Source organism: Staurois parvus, unplaced genomic scaffold (genome assembly GCF_062004578.1).
Source record: "Staurois parvus isolate SC_StPar_1 unplaced genomic scaffold, SC_StPar_1.0 ptg000105l, whole genome shotgun sequence".
In the NCBI taxonomy this organism is placed as follows: domain Eukaryota; kingdom Metazoa; phylum Chordata; class Amphibia; order Anura; family Ranidae; genus Staurois; species Staurois parvus.
The window spans coordinates 1,738,587-1,759,525 of record NW_028317901.1 but is presented as its reverse complement, the minus strand read 5'-3'; the positions used below and the strand labels follow the sequence as shown (position 1 = coordinate 1,759,525).

The following is a 20,939-nucleotide window of genomic DNA, read 5'->3' as shown; positions in this document are numbered from 1 at the left end:
AACCCCAGGGGTTTGGTGAGTCAGTCTCGCGGGTTCGGCGGAGGTGAAGACCCACACCCGACTCATATGATTCGTGCAGTAAATATTCATTATTCTGTTTTTGTTTTTGTGTGAAAATCATGTTTTAATGGTTTTGTACTTTGTTCTTAACGGTTTTGTTCATTTTGTGCACCTATGTATAAATATATACCTATGTTTTGAATTTTAAAAATCATATTTTATTTTTCCAATTAAGAAGGGTTCGGTGAATGCGCATATGAAACTGGTGGGGTTCAGTACCTCCAACAAGGTTAAGAACCACTGCCATAGAAAGAGGTTTCATTTAACTGTGCCTTTGTAATGTGTTTTTTAGAAGCCGAAATTGCTCAAGAAAAATGCAGCTAAGAGTAGCCTAAATCAATGAAAGAAAACACAAAGTGTTATAGGAGCAGGCACAGGATATGACACATACCGTTTATTCAGAATAGACTGACATTTTCCGCCATACCAGCCACAATATGGATCTCTTGATAAGAGGCAGTCTGCACAGCTTTTGTTATAAGCTCTGCAGTCATCCAGATGGAGTTTGGAAAATTCATGAGTAGTTCCCACATACAACACATGCTGTTAAAAAAAAAACACACACACAACGGTCAGCAAATGAATCAATGATATTTACTGTATGTTGAGCTACGTAACTTTATCCGTGTCACATCCCACACATTTTTCTCTATTACTGATTGTGAAATACTGTGTAGTGTATATGAATCATACAATATGAACAACGATGATCAAGAAATAGGAGACTTGTGGGGATTACTGGCTTTCATAATGTGATGTGTAAAACTTCCAGAGAAAGCAGAATGAGTATGTGCATTTGATGCGTTCCAGTGCGTTTTTGATGCGTTCTGGTTAATTTTTTCCCCCTCCCTTTTTTTTTTTTCAACTTAAATAAGGACATGTTCATTTTTGGTGCGTTCAGTTGCATGTTTTATGTGTTTTACTGCGTTCCAGTACAGTTCAGTGCAGAAAAAATGCAGCATGTTCTACTTTTTTCTCTGGAACTGGAACGCAGTGGAACTGACCGCACTGGTGTGAACTATGCCACTGGAAACCATGTAACCTACTGTCAATGTGTTTTTTGATGCAGAAAATGCACTGGACTGCATGTGTTATGAACTGGTCCTTAACCTCAATGCCGGCCACACGCAAATGTGCAGCCTCCCGGCGTCTGGGCCTTGATGCACAGCGGCCGCACATTTGCCTGCAATTAAGGAAAACGTATGTCCTGGGATCGCGGTACTCACGGAAAGGTCCCGATCTCCTCTTTCGATCAGGACCTTTCTCGATCATGTGACGGCGTGTCACGGCGGTCACATGACTCTAAACCCCGCCTTACCTCCCGGCTTCTGAAACCCTTAAAGGGCCAGGAGGTGCCGGCACCAAGGGGTTAAAGTGTTATTAAACCCAGGACCATGCATTCACTATATCTTGTCTCCCACAGTACACAGAACATGGAAAAGCAAGTCTTGTGACTGCTATCAGCGTCCAGTAGAGCACTGGTTAAAGCGATTCTACAGGTTCATTTTTTTTTTTTTTTTGTAAAACAACAAACATGTCTATACTTGACTGCTGTGTACAGTGGTTTTGCACAGAACATCCTGGATCCTCGTCGTCTTGGGTCCTCCACAGGCTCTCCTGGCTCCTCCTGTCTGTGGGGTGCCCCCAAAGCAAGCAGCTTGGCCCCACCCCTCTCTCTCCTCATTAGCTGACTGGCTGTGATTGACAGCAGTGGGGGCCAATGGCTTGCTGTCTCAGCCAATGAGGAGGCAGAGACCCATGACAGTACAGGCTGTCATTCACATCGCTGGATCACGATGAGGCTCAGGTAAGTATTGAGGCAGCTGGGGGAGCTGCTGCACACAGAAGGTTATATACCTTCATGCATAGAATGCATGAAGGTAAAGCTTTTACAACCACTTTAAAGCTTGTAGAAGTTGACATTTTCCCCTGATTGTCCTATGAGATTGCATAACCCTTGACCCCCTGTCTGGACAGCTCTGATTGGCCCAATGTTGATCACATGCACTTTCCCAAGAAATAAAAAAACTCTCTAGAAATACACACCAAACTGAGCATGTGCAGCTTTCCCCAAAGGTTCTGATCTATCAGCAAATGGATTGGGGGCTGTGGAAGAAGGGAAGGATCAGAGAAGACAGGATCAAACATCCTTTTTTACACACTGCAAGGGATTAACCCCTTAAGTTCCACAGTGAGTTTAACAAGCATGTTGTACTGCATATACAGACTGATTTTACTGTTGTGGGTTTAGTAACACGAACTAAAAAAAAGCCCCTTCTATTGTTCTCACTCTCTTGCAAATTGCCAAATTCCTTTTTTTTTTTTTTTTTTGCTGTGAGTCATATTCCTGTTAGAGGTGGTTACATTTGTTTCCCATGTTCCCACTTTATGTAGGGATGTAGCCAACCTCTCTGTCTCGCTCTCGACATGTACTTGAGACTGTGGACTATGGGAATTGTAGTGTGTATAGCGCAGTGCACATAACTGCAACTAATATGCACATCTTGTCCCCAACAAACAGAAGTGAGAGGGAAAAGGAGAAAAACACAGTAAGAAACAAATGCACCATGGTAAGAGCAGAGAAGTCATGCAGGTCATAAGTCCAGTAAGTGTGTAACCAAGATTTCATTAGGAATTGCTAAACATTTTGAGATCCCCCCCGCCAACAAATCTCTGCTTACTTTGGTGCTATGGGCAATGAGAACACAGTACAGGGATGTATACTTCTGCAGTGTCTCTAGGAGAAGGAAGCAGGATGCCACCCGAGATAAAGTTCCTTGTCTCATGATAGGATTGGTTTGTCTTAACCTGAAATTCTTGTGCTATAGTTCTGGCATCTCATGGCAGGTTTATTCATGAGATTTAGTATCTGATATTCATTCCTTTGTTCACTATCCATCATTTAGTGTATTCACCTCTCTATTACTTAGATCCAAGTACAAGATCTTCCTCTTTTCGTTGAAGGGCTTCATTTCCAACACATTCAGAGCACCATCATCTAGCTCTACAACCTTGTGCAAGGCTCCATTATCTAGAGATAAAAGTTAGGACATGTTATACGCACATCACACACATAGAGATCTCATTTCTTCTGCACCTAACATACAGGTCCACTATTCAGCAGAGAGAGAGAGTGAGAGAGCCCCTTTAGTCTAAGTACTCTTTCAGATGGGTGGCTGGGGGGTAAAGACCACCCGTTGGCTACCCACATGAACTGTCCCAATACAGCTGCATAGGGCCATACAGATGCTGCAGCTTTGGCAATTTTAACTCAGGATGCAGACCTTGATAGGTAATACCTCTGCTAAACTTGCCCATTGAGTTTAATGGAGCCACACTGTAACCGTGTGCAATGCACAAAATCGTGGCGTGGCAGTGCAGCATTATAGAGTCAAATCAGGCGGGGAGGAAGCGTTATAATGCCTCCTCCCTGCCTTTCAAATGCCCTCCGAAAAGTGCACATCAAGTCTAAAAGCCCAAGAAAAACACATTTATTATTTATCTCATGGTGTAAGCAGTCAATATTTTAGGAATGTACAAAATACCAATGAGGGGGAACTCTGCACTGGCCAATACGCTAATAGAAAACAATGCATCAGTGTGGAAACATTCTGCCCTCCACCTCCTCACATCCTGTCAAATGGCTCCTTAAAAAGTGATCCAAACTTGAATCGCTCTTCAGAGGGCACCATAGGCTACCACAAATGTGAAAGAGCACTAACAGTTAAGATGTGGACCCAAATATGGAGACTTTATCTGTCCCAAAGCTCTACAAAGCCCCCAGTCTCTAGGACCCAGAGCAGAACTTTTTAAGATCTAAGCCGTCAAAAAGTTTTTTTTCTTCATAACAGACACAATTCCTGAAGCCCCTTAACATGAGTAGGTGAGAAACTTAAGTGACACATAGAAAACTGTCCACAACCCTGCCAGCCCATGCCTCTCAAGCCATATACCCTGACAACAGCATCCAGCACCATTCTCATTAGGACCAATGCCTCATTTTTACGTCATTTACAAAAAAGATTGTCACAGAACTTTGTGTGTTATTTACTTATTTTCCTCCAGCTTAAGAGACTTTATGAGATGGCAAGCATTCATAGACATAAGGCCATATACAGTATATGAAATGTTGTATATGGTTAATGATTTGAACTACTATATAAAAATGGTAGAAAATTGAGCAATGTTACTGGGTCAGGTATTTTTTTTTTTTTCAGATTACCTGTAGCTACTATAATGACCCTGTAGATTTTTTCATCAGCTGTTATCTCATCAACCACCAGTTTTCTGTAATTATCTAAAGTCTGAAAAACAGTTTTATTTCCTGAAGGCCAAATCCAGTCAACGAGTTCAGGGTGGTTGGCGGCTTCTTCTGCTGTATCCTGTGGAGTAAGTTCTGAGCGGCACTGAAACAGAAAAGTAGAATAAGATGTTATAATGATGATAAAACTGAATGGATTACAACAGATATAGAAGAAGCTATGGGATTAGTAGTCAAAAAGTGTTAGGAAATGCCACACTAAAGTTTCAAGTATATATAATATAGAAGATACAAGCTGGAAATTACCTTCCCTGGACGAATTTTTAGATCTTTTCCTGAAGACTCAAACAAGTCTGAAGTGTTGAAAACCAACTCAATGTCCTCAATCTTATAGGAGCAGACAGCACTTTGGTTCCTAAGTAGAAGTGATTAATATTAACAGAGATAATGACATTGAAAAGGAAAACAAACATTCAAGTTATTTCCTGAGATAATCAAATCTTGCTTTTATAACCCACAGATGTTAACGACTGGCTTTAGTTTTGTGTCAATCTCTCTATTTCTCTTGCTTTGCTTCATCTCTCTTCCAGCAGACAGTGCATTCATTCCCATAATCCGACTATCTGAAATGGTAGCTGATGTGCAGCGCATAAGAACCAGTGTGTCATCACTTCAATTTATCTCCAGCTCAAATTTTCTAATCATCAACATTTCCAATTCTGCAAGTGCTTCTCCTTTCTGCATATTACTCTAGCAGTAGCAAGATCGCCAAGTCGGATCAAAATCTCCAAAAGTTGCATCAAAGTTTTACTCCAACTTTGGAGTACAACTTTGATACGACTTTTGGTGTGACTTTGATCCAGCTTTACACTCTCTGGACCAAAGTCACATCAAAAGTTGCACCAAAGTAGTGCAGGCAACTTTAAGTTGCACCAATCTGAACAGGTGCCATTTCAAACAATGCGCTGCGACTTGTCTTGCGACTTGTCATGTCTAACATCGCATAAGTGTGAATGGGCCCTTGCACTCTCTGGACCAAAGCCACACCAAAGTAGTGCAGGCACCTTTTCAAAATTGCTGTGCCTTTATGTTGCACTGATCTGAATGGGTGCCATTGAAAAAAGCATCCTGTTCTCTTTATATTACTTCCTTTGTGTGAAATTTCTGGTGTTCCTGCCAGGTCCCTCTGTTTTCCTATTAAAAACTGACCATACTAAGCATGAGAACACAGTGTGGTCAGTTCTCTAGCTGTGCTGGGAACTCAGCGTGCTCTCCTCCAATGATTGGACATCTGCTGAAATATCCCCCACCCCCACCCTCCCTGCACAGCATTTCACTGGGAAGATCAGTGTGCTGCTGTTTCTCCTCCACCAGCTCCTATGCAGCTGAGAACAGAGGGAATGTCTTCACTTATAAAAAAAAAACAAGGGAAAACAGGAAACTTATCTCGGATGAAGTCACGTGACCTAGTGACTCAACTCATTGGAAGGAGCTGGTTACATCATGCCACAAAACCGGAAGTGTGCGGTCAGCCATTTTGTTGGAGGTTTTATTGGTTAGATTCATGAATACTGATGTGCACCAGTGTTAGTGCACAATCTATGTTGAGTATAACATATTTTTTATAAAAATAGAGTTTTATATATGGAGAGCACTATACAGTATATCCTATTGTTTTTTGAGAGAATTATTCCCATTTATTGTGTGGATACTGAGGATGTAAGTGGATTCTGAATACCAGCAAGATGGAGAAAGGCACAACAACCGGGGCCTAGGAGACCCCACTTAAAGGGGCAAGCGAATAGGACCTGATATTTGGTCAGAAGTGAGAGCATATGTATGCTGGTGAAGGGATACATACACGTGGTGAAATATTGAATTTGTTGAAATATAAATGCAGCAAAAAAACAGGGAATGTTGAGCATCACTACTAATAAATGAACATTATTTCATAATATATACAGTTGCAAGGTATTTATAATGTTTTTATATTTATACACAAATGTTTTACCATTCATTTATGTTTTAAACTTAATGGGTTGTTTGGGCTTTAAACATTGACTTCTTCTCTCCTGACAAGTTAGGTACCATTACCCTATATATACCAAACACATTCCCCTTTTCTTTCTATTCTTTATTCCATATGATTACAAGTGCATGAGCAGGAGGTATCAAAAAACATCATAAAAGGACTTCCTCTCCTTATACATCACCCAACACTCCCCAGGAAATGACATGAACAGATGCTGTGGTGTAAGATACTATACTGTGCTTATAAATTGTACAATGCTGTTAAGTTGTACTTGTAAGGTTTACTGTAAATAGCATTTAATGTAGATGGTATGATGATTATAACGTCAAAAAAAAATCAATAAAAACCATCTTTAGAAATATTTTCTAAAAATTACATATGGCATAAGGGTATGCCGTTCTCTTCTACTACATCTCCTTATTGATGTATAAGGAGACATTTGTATGTACACATCACTTTTTACACTTTGTATGTCTGATGGTGCAAATTGTTATAAGTAACAAAAATAACAGAATAGGGGTCTCCATGTTTTCTACAGTTTACTACCCTTTAAACTTTAGGGGGGCTGGACTGTGGCCAGTAGGAGTAGAAAATGCCCTGGCATCGGTAGCAATAAACAATAAAATAAGAAAATCTAAAAAATGTTGACGTGACGTGATCCTTGACACCTTTTAATGAGTGTTTATATGTCCAATGTGGACTTGCTTTAAATCAATAAAAGTTAATTGTCAGTCAAAGATATCTGTCGGTCATAATTATTCATTTTTTGATACATGATTTAGAAAATCATTTTTTGGGGTTGAGATGTTGAGCCAAATCCATACTTTTTATGTGTGAATCTAGGAATAAACAATGTTTTAGGCTTGGTGGTCAGTGGGAGTAAAAAAAATTACATAAATGGTGTCAGTGGAAAGAATGATGCCCTATTATTGTTGTCAGTGGGAGGAATAGTGCCCCATAATTGGTGTCAGTATTAGTGTTAGTTCCCCATCTTTGGTGTCAGTGGGAGGAATAGCACCCAGTCTTTGCTGTCAGTGGAAGGAATAGTGTCCTATCACTAGTGTCAGTGGAAGGAATATTACCCCAAGGGTCAGATAAAGGCGAACAAAGGGCCACATCCAGCTTGTGAGCCTCAGTTTAGAGACCCCTACTCTAGAAGAAACTGTGATATTCATAGATGCTTCCCCTACTGAACAAATTACTTATGATTTTGGATCTCACCATGCGTTAGTAAAGAGCCCATAAACCAATTCCTGTGATTGTAAAAAGTAGATGTCCTGTAAGACGTTATAATACTGCCCCTCTGGGTTTCCACATATTAAACGTGATTTTAGAGCAGTACTAAACATATTACGTTCGTCTGGTTTCTCGGATCCCTTTTCCTCCTAGGAAACAATAAAAAATCCAATAACTGTAATTAGTGTACGTGGATATGGGGACAAAAAGGTAACGTGATATGGATGAAATGTTAAACTCAGCTAAATAAAGCAGAAATACAATATGTATGACGTCTAAAAACAAGGAAAACAGAAGTGTGTCATCTCTTTACTGCTTATTTGTGATTTCATAATACTGTAGTTTGAGTTAAAATAGAAAGTAGTTTTATCTGATTACCTCCTTTTCTATTCTATAGCAGAAAGCAGGGTCATTGGTTTACACAAAAGAGCAGAAAAAAGCAATGTGGCCAGATACAGAGACCAGTCTTTTATGAGCTAAAATAAGAGCTTGTCGATCTGTGCAAATAAGTCACATAGTCATCAAACTACATGTGGATCCTTCTAGTCATTGAAACCGCAAGATGTCTGCAACTATGTAAGATGTTGAATGAGAGAATTTAGTTGGGTATTGTTTAAAAAGGATTAGGTGAAGGAGTTTGAAATAAAGGAATTACTTATATTAGATCCAATTTAGTAAATGTTTTTTGAATACTTACCTAATTTTAAGGGGTTGATTCACTAAAACTGAACAGTGCAAAATATGGTGCTGATGGGCAAGGTAGCCAATCAGCTTCTAACTTCAAAATAAAAGTGCAGCACTACAAACAATATCCTTATAGCAATTACATCGAAATGACTGGTAAACAAAGAAATTGTCCAATGACTAGCAAAAAAAATATAATAACTGTCCAATGCAATAGTGTCAGATGTGGTAATCAGTTCAATTATGGAAAAACTTCCAAAAATGCTGGTGTAATCCAATCAATATCGAGGAGTAGGTAGATTGCCCACTTACCAGAAGCGCAATCTCAATGCGCATATGCAGGTCACATGTGGCCGAGGTCTCATGTAGGCGCTGCTTGGTAGTACCCTGGTAGTCCCTCAGTGGCAAGGAGATGCTTGTCTGGTCGGATCACACTGCTACTTGGATCCACACAGAAGCCTAAAATGCTGGGGCCCATGGATGGATGGCTGTGTCCGGCGATCAGACCAGCATCTCCTTGCCACTGAGGGACTACCAGGGTACTACCAAGCAGCGCCTACATGAGACCTCGGCCACATGTGACCTGCATATGCGCATTGAGATTGCGCTTCTGGTAAGTGGGCAGAGTGCGCTCACTAACCTGCCTACATAGCTTCTAACTTCAGTTTGTTCAATTATGCTTTGACAAGAAAAAACCTGGAAGCTGATTGGTTTATATGCAGAGCTGCACCAGATTTGGAACTCTCTCCGGTTTTACTTCATCAATCCCTAATCTTTAAAAAAAATATTGTCCAAGGTCAAAGAAACCCTAGTGATTGTGACTTACATAGGTAAATGTCATAAGCACGAAGTGTTGTCTTGGTTATAGCCCTAATATTTCCTTACAATAGATATTAGTGCTTTACAAAATTATAATATTAACGACCCCCCAAATTTTCATTCCCCAACCATCAGTCTTGTAAGCCAGCCTCTCACCTTACACATCCGAGCAATCATAGGCACTCTCCTGTCAGTGGTTCTACGTTCACTGTTATCATCCATGAAGAAGAGAAATATCTTAGTTTCCATTTCCTCTATTCCCTCTACTACCAGTGATTTCACAAACACAGGATCTAATACAGAGGGAACAAGACATGATAATATCAATATAGATATAGAGTGTTCATAATAAATTACTATTTGTCTTGTTTGTTTTCCGGTCTGACTGCAAAGCTGTTGAATTAGTCTCATCTGTCTCATTCTGGATTCATTTCTGTACTCATAATGACCATCAAAAACATTTTTCCTGCCTAATAACTGTACCTTTTTAAAAAAATATTCAGTCATTATCTTCAAATGTATGCACTCTGCTAATTGTTTCTTTGTATTTTAAAGTACTATATATGTGAACCCTCACCTTGTAAAACAATCCATACAGTTTAAAATAGAAGGGTAAAACATATAAGAAACATTTTATATATGTTTTCCCCCACTTTTTACAAATGGTCACATACCCTCTGTTTTCAGCTGCATAAGGAGCTTAGAGAGCTGGGGGAGGAGAAACAGGAGTACGCTGAACTTCCCAGTGAATGGCTGGAATGGCTGTGCAGGGGGGGGGGGGGTGTCAGGAAATGTCTAATCATTGGAGAAGAGCACACGGAGTTCTCAGTACAGCTAGAAAACAGACCATGCTGTGCTTTCATGCCTAGTGTAGTCAGTTTTTAATGGGAAAGCAGAAGGACTGTTATGAACACCAGGTAGTTCACACAAAGGTAGCAATACAAAGAGAACAGGATTCTTTTTCATACAAGTACATGGTACAGCAGGCACATGTCAGGAATGTTGGGTTTACACATTCTTTAAAAGAGAAGTATGGACCTTTCTTCCCCATTTATACTTACCTAGGTGGATGCAGCATCAGTCCGATACTGCATCTGTCCCCTGCCGGCTCTAAGTGTGAGATTACATGACCGCTGAGTTCTCACAGCCACTCTGAGCAGAGAGCGGTGACTATCAGTCACCGCTCTCTGCTCTGCCTCACTGGAGAGCTCGGCTGTGAAGGGGGAGGGAGCTGCTGACTCAGGCTCTCAGCAAGCAAGGTGCCACTCTAGACTCTGGGGTGGATCTCGACTTTGAAGTCGGGATCTTTCCCCAGCCTGGACCAGCTGACTGACGTCAGCCTACAGCAGGCTTCAGCCCACTGTCAGCTGAAAACGGGTCACAGGGGTGCAGAACGAACTGCACTCCTGTGATCCACAGGAGAAGTACAACCAAAAGAGCTTTGGCTGTACTTCTTGAGGTGTCAGTCTGGCAAAAATATTAACAGGTTTACATATACAGCAAAGTTTTAAGATTTTGTTACAGGGCCAATGCCGTATTTGGGGATATAAGCCGATATTTTTGCCAGTTGACTTTAAGAAGCAAAATATATATTCTTGTCTCTTATCAAAGTTTTGCAACCCATCTATTATCTGTAATCATACCTACCTATTATATACCTGGAGACTGCCATTACTGATTTTTGCTGCTAGTTGCCTAAGAGTGAAGGCTGATCAAGTGGCTTCACCTTTCTTTAAAATCACAATAGATATATTACCCTGCATTATGTGAGTTTATATATTTCTGTTCATTTAATGAATATTGCCAAATGTATTTCTCGCTAGAAAACCTACCCCAACATACACTTACTGTCAGGAATGGACTTGCCAATGGTGGTGGGACTCACCTGCCTTGTGGGCTGCAGTACCAGGGCTGGCCAGCGGGTGCTCTCAGCAACCAGAAGCTCACTCCTGCAGTCAGCCATCACCTGAGGCTGATTGCAGGAAGTGTATTTAAGGAATGGCCAGACCTGCAGTCAGTGCCTTGGTGTATGTTTCCCATGAGCCCCTGTACCTGCATCCTATCTGCTTCCTGCCTGATTCCTGATTCTGCTTGATCCTGACCCTGAATGAACTCCGCCTGTCCTGACCTCGGCTATTCTTGACCACTCTCCAGCCTGCTCCTTTGGTAGCTTGTCTGCCTGATTGTTCCTGACCCGGCCCGTCTGACCGCGCTCTGCCTACTCCTTTGTGTCTTGTCTGCCCGATGATTCCTGACCCGGCCCGCCTGACCACTCCACCTCGCCAGCCCTAACTGCTCTTATCTGTGTACATTCCGTTATCAGTTGGAGGTTTGGTTTTGTTATATTGTGCGTTTTATTTGTGTATAACCCTTAATAAATTATATTGTTACACCATACTTGAGCCTGCGTTTCCCTGTGTCAGTTCACGCATCTCTGGTCTTACCGGGAGCCCTGACACTTACTCTTTAAGAGATTGACACCTGTGAAGCGCATAGGGTCTTTGCCAAAAATCTTCCGGAATGTGGCTTTCTTTGTACTTGCCGGATTGTTGGATTGTCTGGGAATGGTAGAGTATATTTCCTTTCCTAAGGGAGTTAATAGTACAGTAAAATGAGAAAAAAAGACGGAGAAAAAGACACAGAGTAAAGCACAGCAGTGGTTAATTACATTTTTTTCTCTTAGTTCCCCTGTAAAATCCAACAAATGCCTGCTGTGCCTGCCAGGAAAGTCTACATAATGCAGCTTTCTGGGATGGTGTGGTAACAATCCTGCACTGCTCCTGAATTTGGAGCACCGTTGGCATTCTCATGTAGGCTGTGTGCACTTCAGTGAGATGAAGAAATGCTGCAGGTGTGTGTCTATCAGGATTTCCACTGCTGATTCACAGGCTTGTAGCTTGTCAGTCACCACCTGGCCACACCTAGTCCTGCCCACTGCTTTCTAGAGGGGCAGCACTGTCTCTGTGGCTGAAACCCTACCACTGCGAACTGCAGTGTCTGGGAGGGGAGCATGAGACAAAAACGGAAGAGGATTTGGCTCAGTCAAGGAAGGTAAAAGAAGTCACATTAACTGGATTTGGAATTTTTTTTAGAATGTCATATAGGAACCTGTAGTTTTGCTTAAACATTCTTGATGTTACCAATAATGATTGAACTGGATGGACTTTTGTCTTTTTTCAGCCAGACTAACTATGTTCAGCAGAAGTACCTAAAGGAGAAATCTGAAAAGCACAATGTACATTTATGTGAAAAAGTAAGTATACTCCTACATGTATCACCACTCCAAGTAATCAGGTGCTTCAAATTAAGTGATTAAAGCTTCCATAGATAGAATGCAGGTGAAACACACGGAACAGCCATGCCTAGAGCAATTAAGTAATAATCTAAAGCCTTAGCCTTAACAACTTGCTCTCCAGAGGATTTACCCCCCTTCCTGACCAGACCATTTTTTTGCGATACGGCACTGCGTTACTTTAACTGACAATTGCATGATCATGCAACGCTGTACATAAATTTATGTATTTTTTTTTTTTCCCCACAAATAGAGCTTTCTTTCGGTGGTATTTGATCATCTGTGTGTGTTTTTTGTTTTTTTTGTTTTTTTTTAGTTTTTGCGCTATAAACAAAAACATTACCTACAATTTTTGAAATTGTAGGTAGGTGCAGTCTGCTCCCTGCTGTAGATACCGCTCTACTACAGTGGCAATACAGTAGGGGGAGAAAGTTGTGATGAACCTATGATTTCCTCTGGTTACTTGGGAGCAGCATCTAATTGGGCGTGGTGCCCCCGTAATGTTGTATATAACACATATATTCACAAGGATGTTTTTACAAAACACATGCCTGGGTTTTAATGGGAGTATAATATACAGCACCTGGCTACAGTTTTGTTCCTAATTGAATAGGCTTGTCATTGATTATAGTAACTTCATCCTCTTTTTATCATGCACATGTAAGTCAATAAAAATAATAGGAGCTTGTGTGCAGCTATTGCTCAATCTCAACATATCATGGCTGCCAATGGTGGGCATAGGTACAAATACATTGGGGTTGATTTACTAAAGGCAAACAGACTGTGTACTTTGCAAGTGCGGTTGCACTCATTTTTCCCCCAGCTTAGTGAATTTGATGAAGCTGATTTCCATTAGATTAGATTAGATTCAACTTCATTGTCATTGTGCAAAGTACATGTACAGAGCCAATGAAATGCAGTTAGCATCCAGCCAGAATTGCATAAATGGGCCATTTACAATAAATAACAAAAATCGGGGTATGGAATTATCCAATCGAGTGCAAGCAAAGATACTTTTTTTTAACATTCTTTGCACCTGGGTATTTTTTACAAAGCGAAGCTTCACCACTTCCACTAAACTCTGGGAAAAATTAATGCAACACATGCAAAGTGCGCAGTCTATTTGCCTTTAGTAAATCAATCCCATTGAATTCCAATCATCTTTAGCTAGTCGGATTGTTATTCTTTTGGTTTAGGAGGTCACCAGCAGCCCACCAAGAGGTAACAAAAAATGTTATTTGATTAAATTTAACGCTCTAATCAGCTCTGCTATTAGAAACTGTTAGAAACATTTGTTTGGACTGGCGTTCTTTTTCAAACCTCTAGTGAAGAGATATTGATTTTGCACAACACAGGAATGCTTAGTAAAGGAAATAGGAAATAACCAAGTGTAAGTTGCTGAATTTACTAAATACCTAATGTACTTAGACAAACGTGCCAATTTTACAAACACAACAATTCTGAACTGCTGTTTTTGCACTGTTGTATTGTTCTAACTTGGTCAACTTACACAAAGTTCTTGGTAAAAAGTTTACATAAAAGAGCTTCTTATAGCAATTTTACTGCATTTTGCTGTAGACTCTACAATTGGATGCATCTACATAACTTAAAGAGCACAATTGTAAAAAATATCATATCCTGAAAACGATATGCAGTAACAAATGTAAAATTACTTTTGCATATATACAATATAGTAATATATTACATTAAAGGAGAAGTATCGCCAAACCCATGTTACTCATTTTGAGCCAGGCTCAGGAGAGATCCCTACTTTAAAGTTGGGATCAACTAAAAAGTCTGAACCGGCACCTGGCTCAGCCTGTCAGCTGCACCACTGGGTGACTGAGCCCTCAGCTCCCTCTCCTCCACAGCCTAGTGTTCCACTGAGTGCTGGAGGGGATAGAGCAGAGAGCCGACAGTCACCACTCTCTGCTCAGAGCGGAGGGGAGAACTGAGCGATCAGTGGTGTTTGATCACTCAGTTTTCAGTACAGAGCTGGCATCAAACCGCTGCTGCATCCACCTTGGGGAGTATAATTTGTTTTTGTAAACCCCATACTCTTTTATTATAAATATATATATATATCTCAACAAGTTTATTAGGTACACCTGTTTAATTGCTTGGTAATACAAATTGCTAATCAGCCAATCACTTGGCAGCAGCTCAAAGGATTTAGGCATGTAGACATGGTGAAGACTACTTGCTGAATTTCAAACCGACTTTTAACGTGGCATGGTTGTTGGTGCCAGATGGGCTTGTCTGTTAATTTCAAAACCTGATGATCTTCTGGGATTTTCACGCACAACCATCTCTAGGGTTTACAGAGAATGGTCAGAAAAAAAGAAAATATCCAGATAGCAGCAGTTGTGTGGACGAAAATGTGTGGTCTTCTGCTGCTGTACCCTATCTGCTTCAAGGTTCTACATGATCTGCGTTCAGAGATGGTATTCTGCATACCTTAGTTGTAACAAGTGGTTATTGGAGTAACTGTTGCCTTTCTATCAATTCGAAGCAGTCTGCCCATTCACCTCTGACCTCTGACATCAACATGGCATTTTCGTCCACACAACTGCCGCTCACTGGATATTTTCTCTTTTTTGGACCATTGTCTGTAAACCCCAGAGATGGTTGTTCGTGAGAATCCCAGTAGATCAGCAGTTTTTTTAAATACTCAGACCAGCCCGTCTGGCACTAACAACCATGCCACATTCGAAGTCACTTAAAGCCCATTTCTTCTCCATTCTGGGGCTCAGTTTGAAATTCAGCAAGTTGTCTTCACCACATCTAGAAGTCTAAATGCATTGAGTTGCTGCCAAGTGATTGGCTGATTGGCAATTTGGTCATGTGATTGGTCATGTGTACCTAATAAAGTGGCCAGTGAGCATATTTTTCTCTACATAGACTAAGCTATTCACTTAAAGTGAATGTGACAGAGGTTGGGATGGACTATAACACTATCTAGAGCTATCAGGATGCTGACTACGGTCACTACTGTGACTGTTTAAATTTGACTGTTCAAATTTAGGGCAGGAGCTGAGAGGATCTGCAGGCCAGCCTCTCAGGAATTTACTCCTGTTCTATAGCTTTGGAGGTGGCTCTAGATAGTGGGTGGATCTGAGGAGTGGCTGGTTTGCACGCTTGAGGGATCTCAGCCAATCCCCAACAGGAGGTTGGAAAGGGGCTGGGGTACCTTTAAAAGTGATTGGAGCCTGCTCAGTGGGGGAGAGTCGGGTGGAAGAATGAGAGAAGAGGATGTGTGGTTGAGGAAGCAGGCTTCGAGAAGGCCCAATGGAATGGGGCCTACCTGCAGGTCTGGATTTGGAAAGGAGGAAAGCTCAGAACTCACCAGCCCCTGGAGAGAGGACCACCTGTATGGCTGGGAAGGAGCAGCCCAGTTAATAGGCCTGGTGGCAGCAGCCAACCCACCAGTGGTACAGGAGAGGATCTGAGTGAATACACCTGCACCCCGGGGATGGATAGGGAAGGAGCACTCTGGTGGGAAACCAGATTAGCCCCTACTAGTGACTGTTCACTTCTCTAAGAGACAGGAGCCAGATCCACTGCTCAGGAATACCTCCAGATTGCTGAGTGAAGAGAAGAATTTCATCTAGGGTCTGGGGTGGTACACTAAGGAGACTGACTAGCTCTCCAACAGACACTGTGCTGAAAAGGAAAAGCTTGTGAATAGTTCAAGGAAGTTGTCCTCTGTTCTTCAGTCCCCTTGGGCATCCTCTACCCCCTTGCCCTATACCAGTTCTGAATCCCATAATGGGACTTGTAGTTTCGCAACAGCTGGAGGGCCGCCAGCTTGACACCCCTGCCCTTAATAAACCTAACGAAAAAAAAAACAAAGCTCAAGGACTGATTTCTGACTCTGGATGCAAGCTTGTGTGGAGAATGAAGATTGCCTAGCTGTGCAGGACTATAGGAGGACCCAAATCCTCAGCAACCCCCAAGGCGGTAGTGCTACACAAGCTATTAACAGACATCTTGTGTTGTCAGTTCTTAGGACTTCAACTTTTAAATGTTAATTGCAGTAGAATTGGCATAGAATTAAAAGGAATAAAGGGGATATTGCAAGATGTAGAAGACAAGGTAAATGTAGCAACACTAGAGCTTTATCTAAAGACTAAAATAAGTTCTAAAAGTTGCTAGAAAGAAAAAGCTTAAAGGAAAACTATAGTTTTATTACAGTTTCTAGTATAGGTGAGTGTGTGTCTGTATGTATGACCATCTCATGTAAATCTGATCAATAAGTATTAAAGTGGTTGTAAACCTCTGACATGAAATATGAACAAAGCATATATCTCTATAGAGTGTCAATCCAGAACACTAAGCATAATTTCTGTTTGCTGCCTCTTTCCTCTGCATGAGTCAATTCTGTCAAGCTTTCCTGACACCAAGAGAAAGAAGGAAGACAGGGGAGGGATCTCCAGCACACAGCCTGTGATTGACAGCCTCAGCTCTGTGCTTGTGTGCTGCGTCAAAGGTGGGGGGTGTCCCTTCTCTCCAATCAGCTCTCACTGAGCTCTGCAGAGTGTAAATTCAGCTCCCTCCCTGCCTTCTGGAAACTCAGACAAGCTGCATAAATTCTGCACTTTGAATGGCTGTAGAGAAGGGGCAGCTTCAGATAAACAGGTACAACTTATGTAGGTGGATTTGTTCCATTACTGTGTATCACCTGAGACCATTCACTTCACTGGGTATATGTAACAGTTTAGAACACTTTAATCTGCTAAAAGACACAATTTTTGTAACTTATATATGCATGTACATGTTGTTTGCATGTATGTTTACTGCACACTGTCCATGCTCTCCTTTCTCTCAGTACAGATCTATTGGGAGAAGCCATACCCTCTATAATGTTAACTAAGCTTCTCTTAGCTGTTAAGCATGGATGCCAATTACATCTACTGATATTACCACTATAGTGACCATTTAGAAATCTGTATTTGAAATATAAGACTGAAAATATGGAAAGTAAAAATATGAGGATGTAAAAACATTACATCCAAGTAAATGTTACGATATTAACTCTAAATGTATGCCAACTGAAATACTATAGTTTCCCTTTATCAAAGCAAAACTCACGATACAACAAGGAACACTATTGATTCACCTGTTTTTAAAATATTATAATTGAACCCTGGGTAGCGAGGGGATAATTGTTCAGTCCACCTTGGGCTAGATTTTTCAAACTTTTCACCATCCTGAAATACAGATCAATGTACAGTATAAATGTCTACAGAGAAATGACTAGCGGAAATCTTTTGTTTTTTAAGCAGCACCTTTATACATGGTGTCGTTAGACATTGGGTGCTAAGTATAACTGCATACTGTAAATCAGTAAAGCCGAAGTAAGTAAGCTTCCACAGTTATAACTGAAGGTAGAATATTCAGATTCTTTAAAAGCCTACCTTTGACTTGATCCCTTCAAAGTAGCTAAGTAACTTATTTTCTCCCAGACCATCACTAAATCAAAAACATTTTAAACGTTAAAGTGACACTGTAAGCTGATTGAAATTACTCCCTGCTATCGAGAAACAAGTAATATTCTGTTTTTTTAAACTTACATTGGAGCGGTTTGGTTACATATAATTATCTTAGATTGTAAGCTCCAAGGAGCAGGGCCCTCTTAACCAGGGGCGGAATGACAACTCATGGGGCCCAAAAAAGCCTATGAAAAAGGTACCAGGGGCATCTCATGGGGCCCCCTACTGAGCACGGGCCCTCGGGCAGTGCCCGAGTTTCCAAATGGTCAATCCGCCCCTGCTCTTAACCCTCTTGTATTGAACTGTATTGTTGCTGTATTGTCTTCCTTTATATTGTAAAGCGCTGAGCAAACTGTTGGCGCTATATAAATCCTGTATAATAATAATTATCTATGTGTCACATCCAGAGGGGAGCTGGGAATGCTGAAATTCACTGTAAAAGCCTGTACAACATACAGTCAGTGCTGCCTGATTCCAGGTGCTGCTGGAGCAATTTGCCAGCTTTACACTGAGAACAGGAAGCCAATTGCTCCTGTACTTCCACCATTCAGCAAACATCTTGCATTTTTTTTCAATGAATACAAGGGATTCTGTGATTGAACGAGGCAGAGAGGAGGATCAGATGATGTCATGATCTTGAGACCTTTTGTACAGGCTGAGCTGATGTTAGACCTATGAGTGAACTAAAACTGCAATGTGATTTAACAATCTCCTTTAGATCTATCAATAACTATGTTGTTTAAGGGGCTGCCTGATCAGATACAAACTGAATATTTAGACTGATGAGTAGAGGTGCACACATTACACAGTTTTGGTAAATCTAAAGTTAACTGTGCAAAGATTGTATGGTCAGATTGTAACTTTTATGGTGATCCTAATAAAAACAAGGCAGAGGTCCCCACGATCTGCTGCCAAAGTAGTGCAGTGAAGCTGTGCGGGAGACTGCTCAGAGTGCCCGCTGAGATCATGGTCAGGGAGAAGACAACAGAGAGGTATCTTCACAACTAAGAGTCTGACACTCCTGGAAGTGTCAAACGTCTGTTAGAATGTTTAGCAATATTTTCAGAAAGTGGATTAATAAACAAATGTCAGGATTTCAATTTGGAGACAGTGTCCCTTCTTAGGGTCAGTCCATCCAAAATTTATATTTTCAGTTTTCAACAGATGCTGGAGTGTAAAATCAACTGCCAGTCTCTACTTCTGTCAAAGCTTTATTGGGGAGATCTCTGGCCTTAAAGATGATCATGCTCACAACATGAATGGAGGACTCCTCCCTGCCAGGCTCCAGGCAATTTTATTCTGAGTATCCAAACAGTGGAGGCATCTATTTGGATGCAGTCACTGTTTGGATGGTAATTTTTTTTTTTTAACAGTTTTTCACCCTACTAATAGAATCTAGGGCACTTCATCAAGAACCACAGGAAATCTTCACAGTGTACAGCCAGCTCTGGTTCTAAGGTCTGCACACCTACTGTGGCCATTGTGACGGGTTCCCGCTCTCTTGGACGCTTTTTTATTTATTTTATATTATGAAAAATTCAGCAGAAGATGCTGGCACAAGAAAAGTTTGGTGGGAACATCCAAAACTCCCAGGTGGACAGGAATTATAGCAGGGCGATTTCACATTTACCAAAGATTAATCAAATTCCATGGTCTGTCTCCCCAAATATCATTTAGGGTGGACTAAGCCTTCAAAAATACAAAGATAATTATACAGTCTCATTGCATTTCTCCAAGTATAATTCCCAGAGGGAGAGCACATAAATAATTTTCCAAGGCCTACCATTTTCCAGCAGGCAGGGCTGTATGCGTTAGTGCCACAGACCATAAGATATCCATCAAGCCACGTCATATATGTCACATAATTCTTACAGTAATCCTGCAAAGAAGGAAGCAGCATAATAAAATTCCAGGATATTGGAACATTTATATTGGAACTTTGTAAAACATCCCCATATCTAACACAACAATTGTGAGCAATTTTAGCTCTACCCATGGGAATTTTATATATGAGGGTCATAGTGGCTGTATGCCAGGGTGGATAAAAATTAATGATTTTTTTTTTAAAAATCAAAAAAATCGGATTTTTTTTATTTAAATCGGATTTTTTTTGTATAAAATGCTTTTTGAGGAAAATATATTACCATCCAAAGGTTATTCTATCATGAAATAAAGATTCGTTTTTTAATTATGTAGAATAAGGCTGTATATGTTTAATTTTTTTGGTAAATAAATTCCATTAATCCATTCACAATGTCATGCTCTTCCAGAGGTTTTTGTAAGATTATTGGGCAGTTTCTCTGCCTACAAGATATTATCACAGATGCTTGGTTTACTTTTGCAGTTCTCAAAACTGAATTTGACTCAGCGGAGATCACATGCCTCTTCTTCACAGCAAAAATGTTATAACATGAACAGAGTTAAGAAAAAGACCTTAATCCTAACTTCTACAAACCTGTGAATACAGAATCAACCCCTTCAGTGCTAAGTTTCAAGAAGTTCAGTGAATAGAATAGAAAAAATATTTTTCTGATTGTTTGGAGTGGACTAGATCTGCACAAGAAGAAAGTGAAGCTAAGTGTGAGGAGGAAGGGGCTGACAGTCTAAGTTTCTTAAAATATATATATTTTGTTTAGCCAAATTAGTTAACAAACATGGATGTTTAAGCAAATAACATATGCTGGAATGTTATTGTTTCAGATGAATAAATCTATTTAAATTGTTATTATTAAGGTAATGATTATTTTTCTCCTTCCTAAGTACAACAGAAAAGTTGTCCAAATATGAATGATTAACCTATTAAACTGGGGATAAAAAAACTAATATGAAAAGTTATTCTAAAAATCTTCATCTACTTGCATATTAAAGTTATACCAGCAAGAATTAGTCTATGTAGAAAACTAGGATTTAAATCAAGCCTTACTGACTAGTGATTTAAATCGTGATTTAAATCAGTTTGATTTATATCAAATCCACCCTGCTGCATGCTGAAATAAAAGTGTTTTAAATAATAATGAGTTAGGCTCCGTTCACACCTATGCTGGACCTTTTTGTCCATTTTGT

General features: G+C 40.5%; 1 protein-coding gene across 1 annotated transcript in view; it reads right to left on the bottom strand.

Moving 5' to 3' along the window:
* Positions 1-20,939, bottom strand: part of SEMA7A (semaphorin 7A (JohnMiltonHagen blood group)) — a 77,588-nt gene that overhangs the window by 17,377 nt on the left and 39,272 nt on the right. The window contains exons 4-12 of the mRNA XM_089671374.1: positions 19,660-19,755; positions 17,504-17,594; positions 11,556-11,678; positions 9,249-9,385; positions 7,575-7,738; positions 4,628-4,736; positions 4,283-4,466; positions 2,976-3,091; positions 452-603 (exon numbers count right to left, since the gene is read on the bottom strand). Of these exons, the coding sequence (XP_089527500.1) occupies positions 452-603; positions 2,976-3,091; positions 4,283-4,466; positions 4,628-4,736; positions 7,575-7,738; positions 9,249-9,385; positions 11,556-11,678; positions 17,504-17,594; positions 19,660-19,755 (1,172 nt within the window). The remainder of the gene's footprint in view (positions 1-451; positions 604-2,975; positions 3,092-4,282; positions 4,467-4,627; positions 4,737-7,574; positions 7,739-9,248; positions 9,386-11,555; positions 11,679-17,503; positions 17,595-19,659; positions 19,756-20,939) is intronic.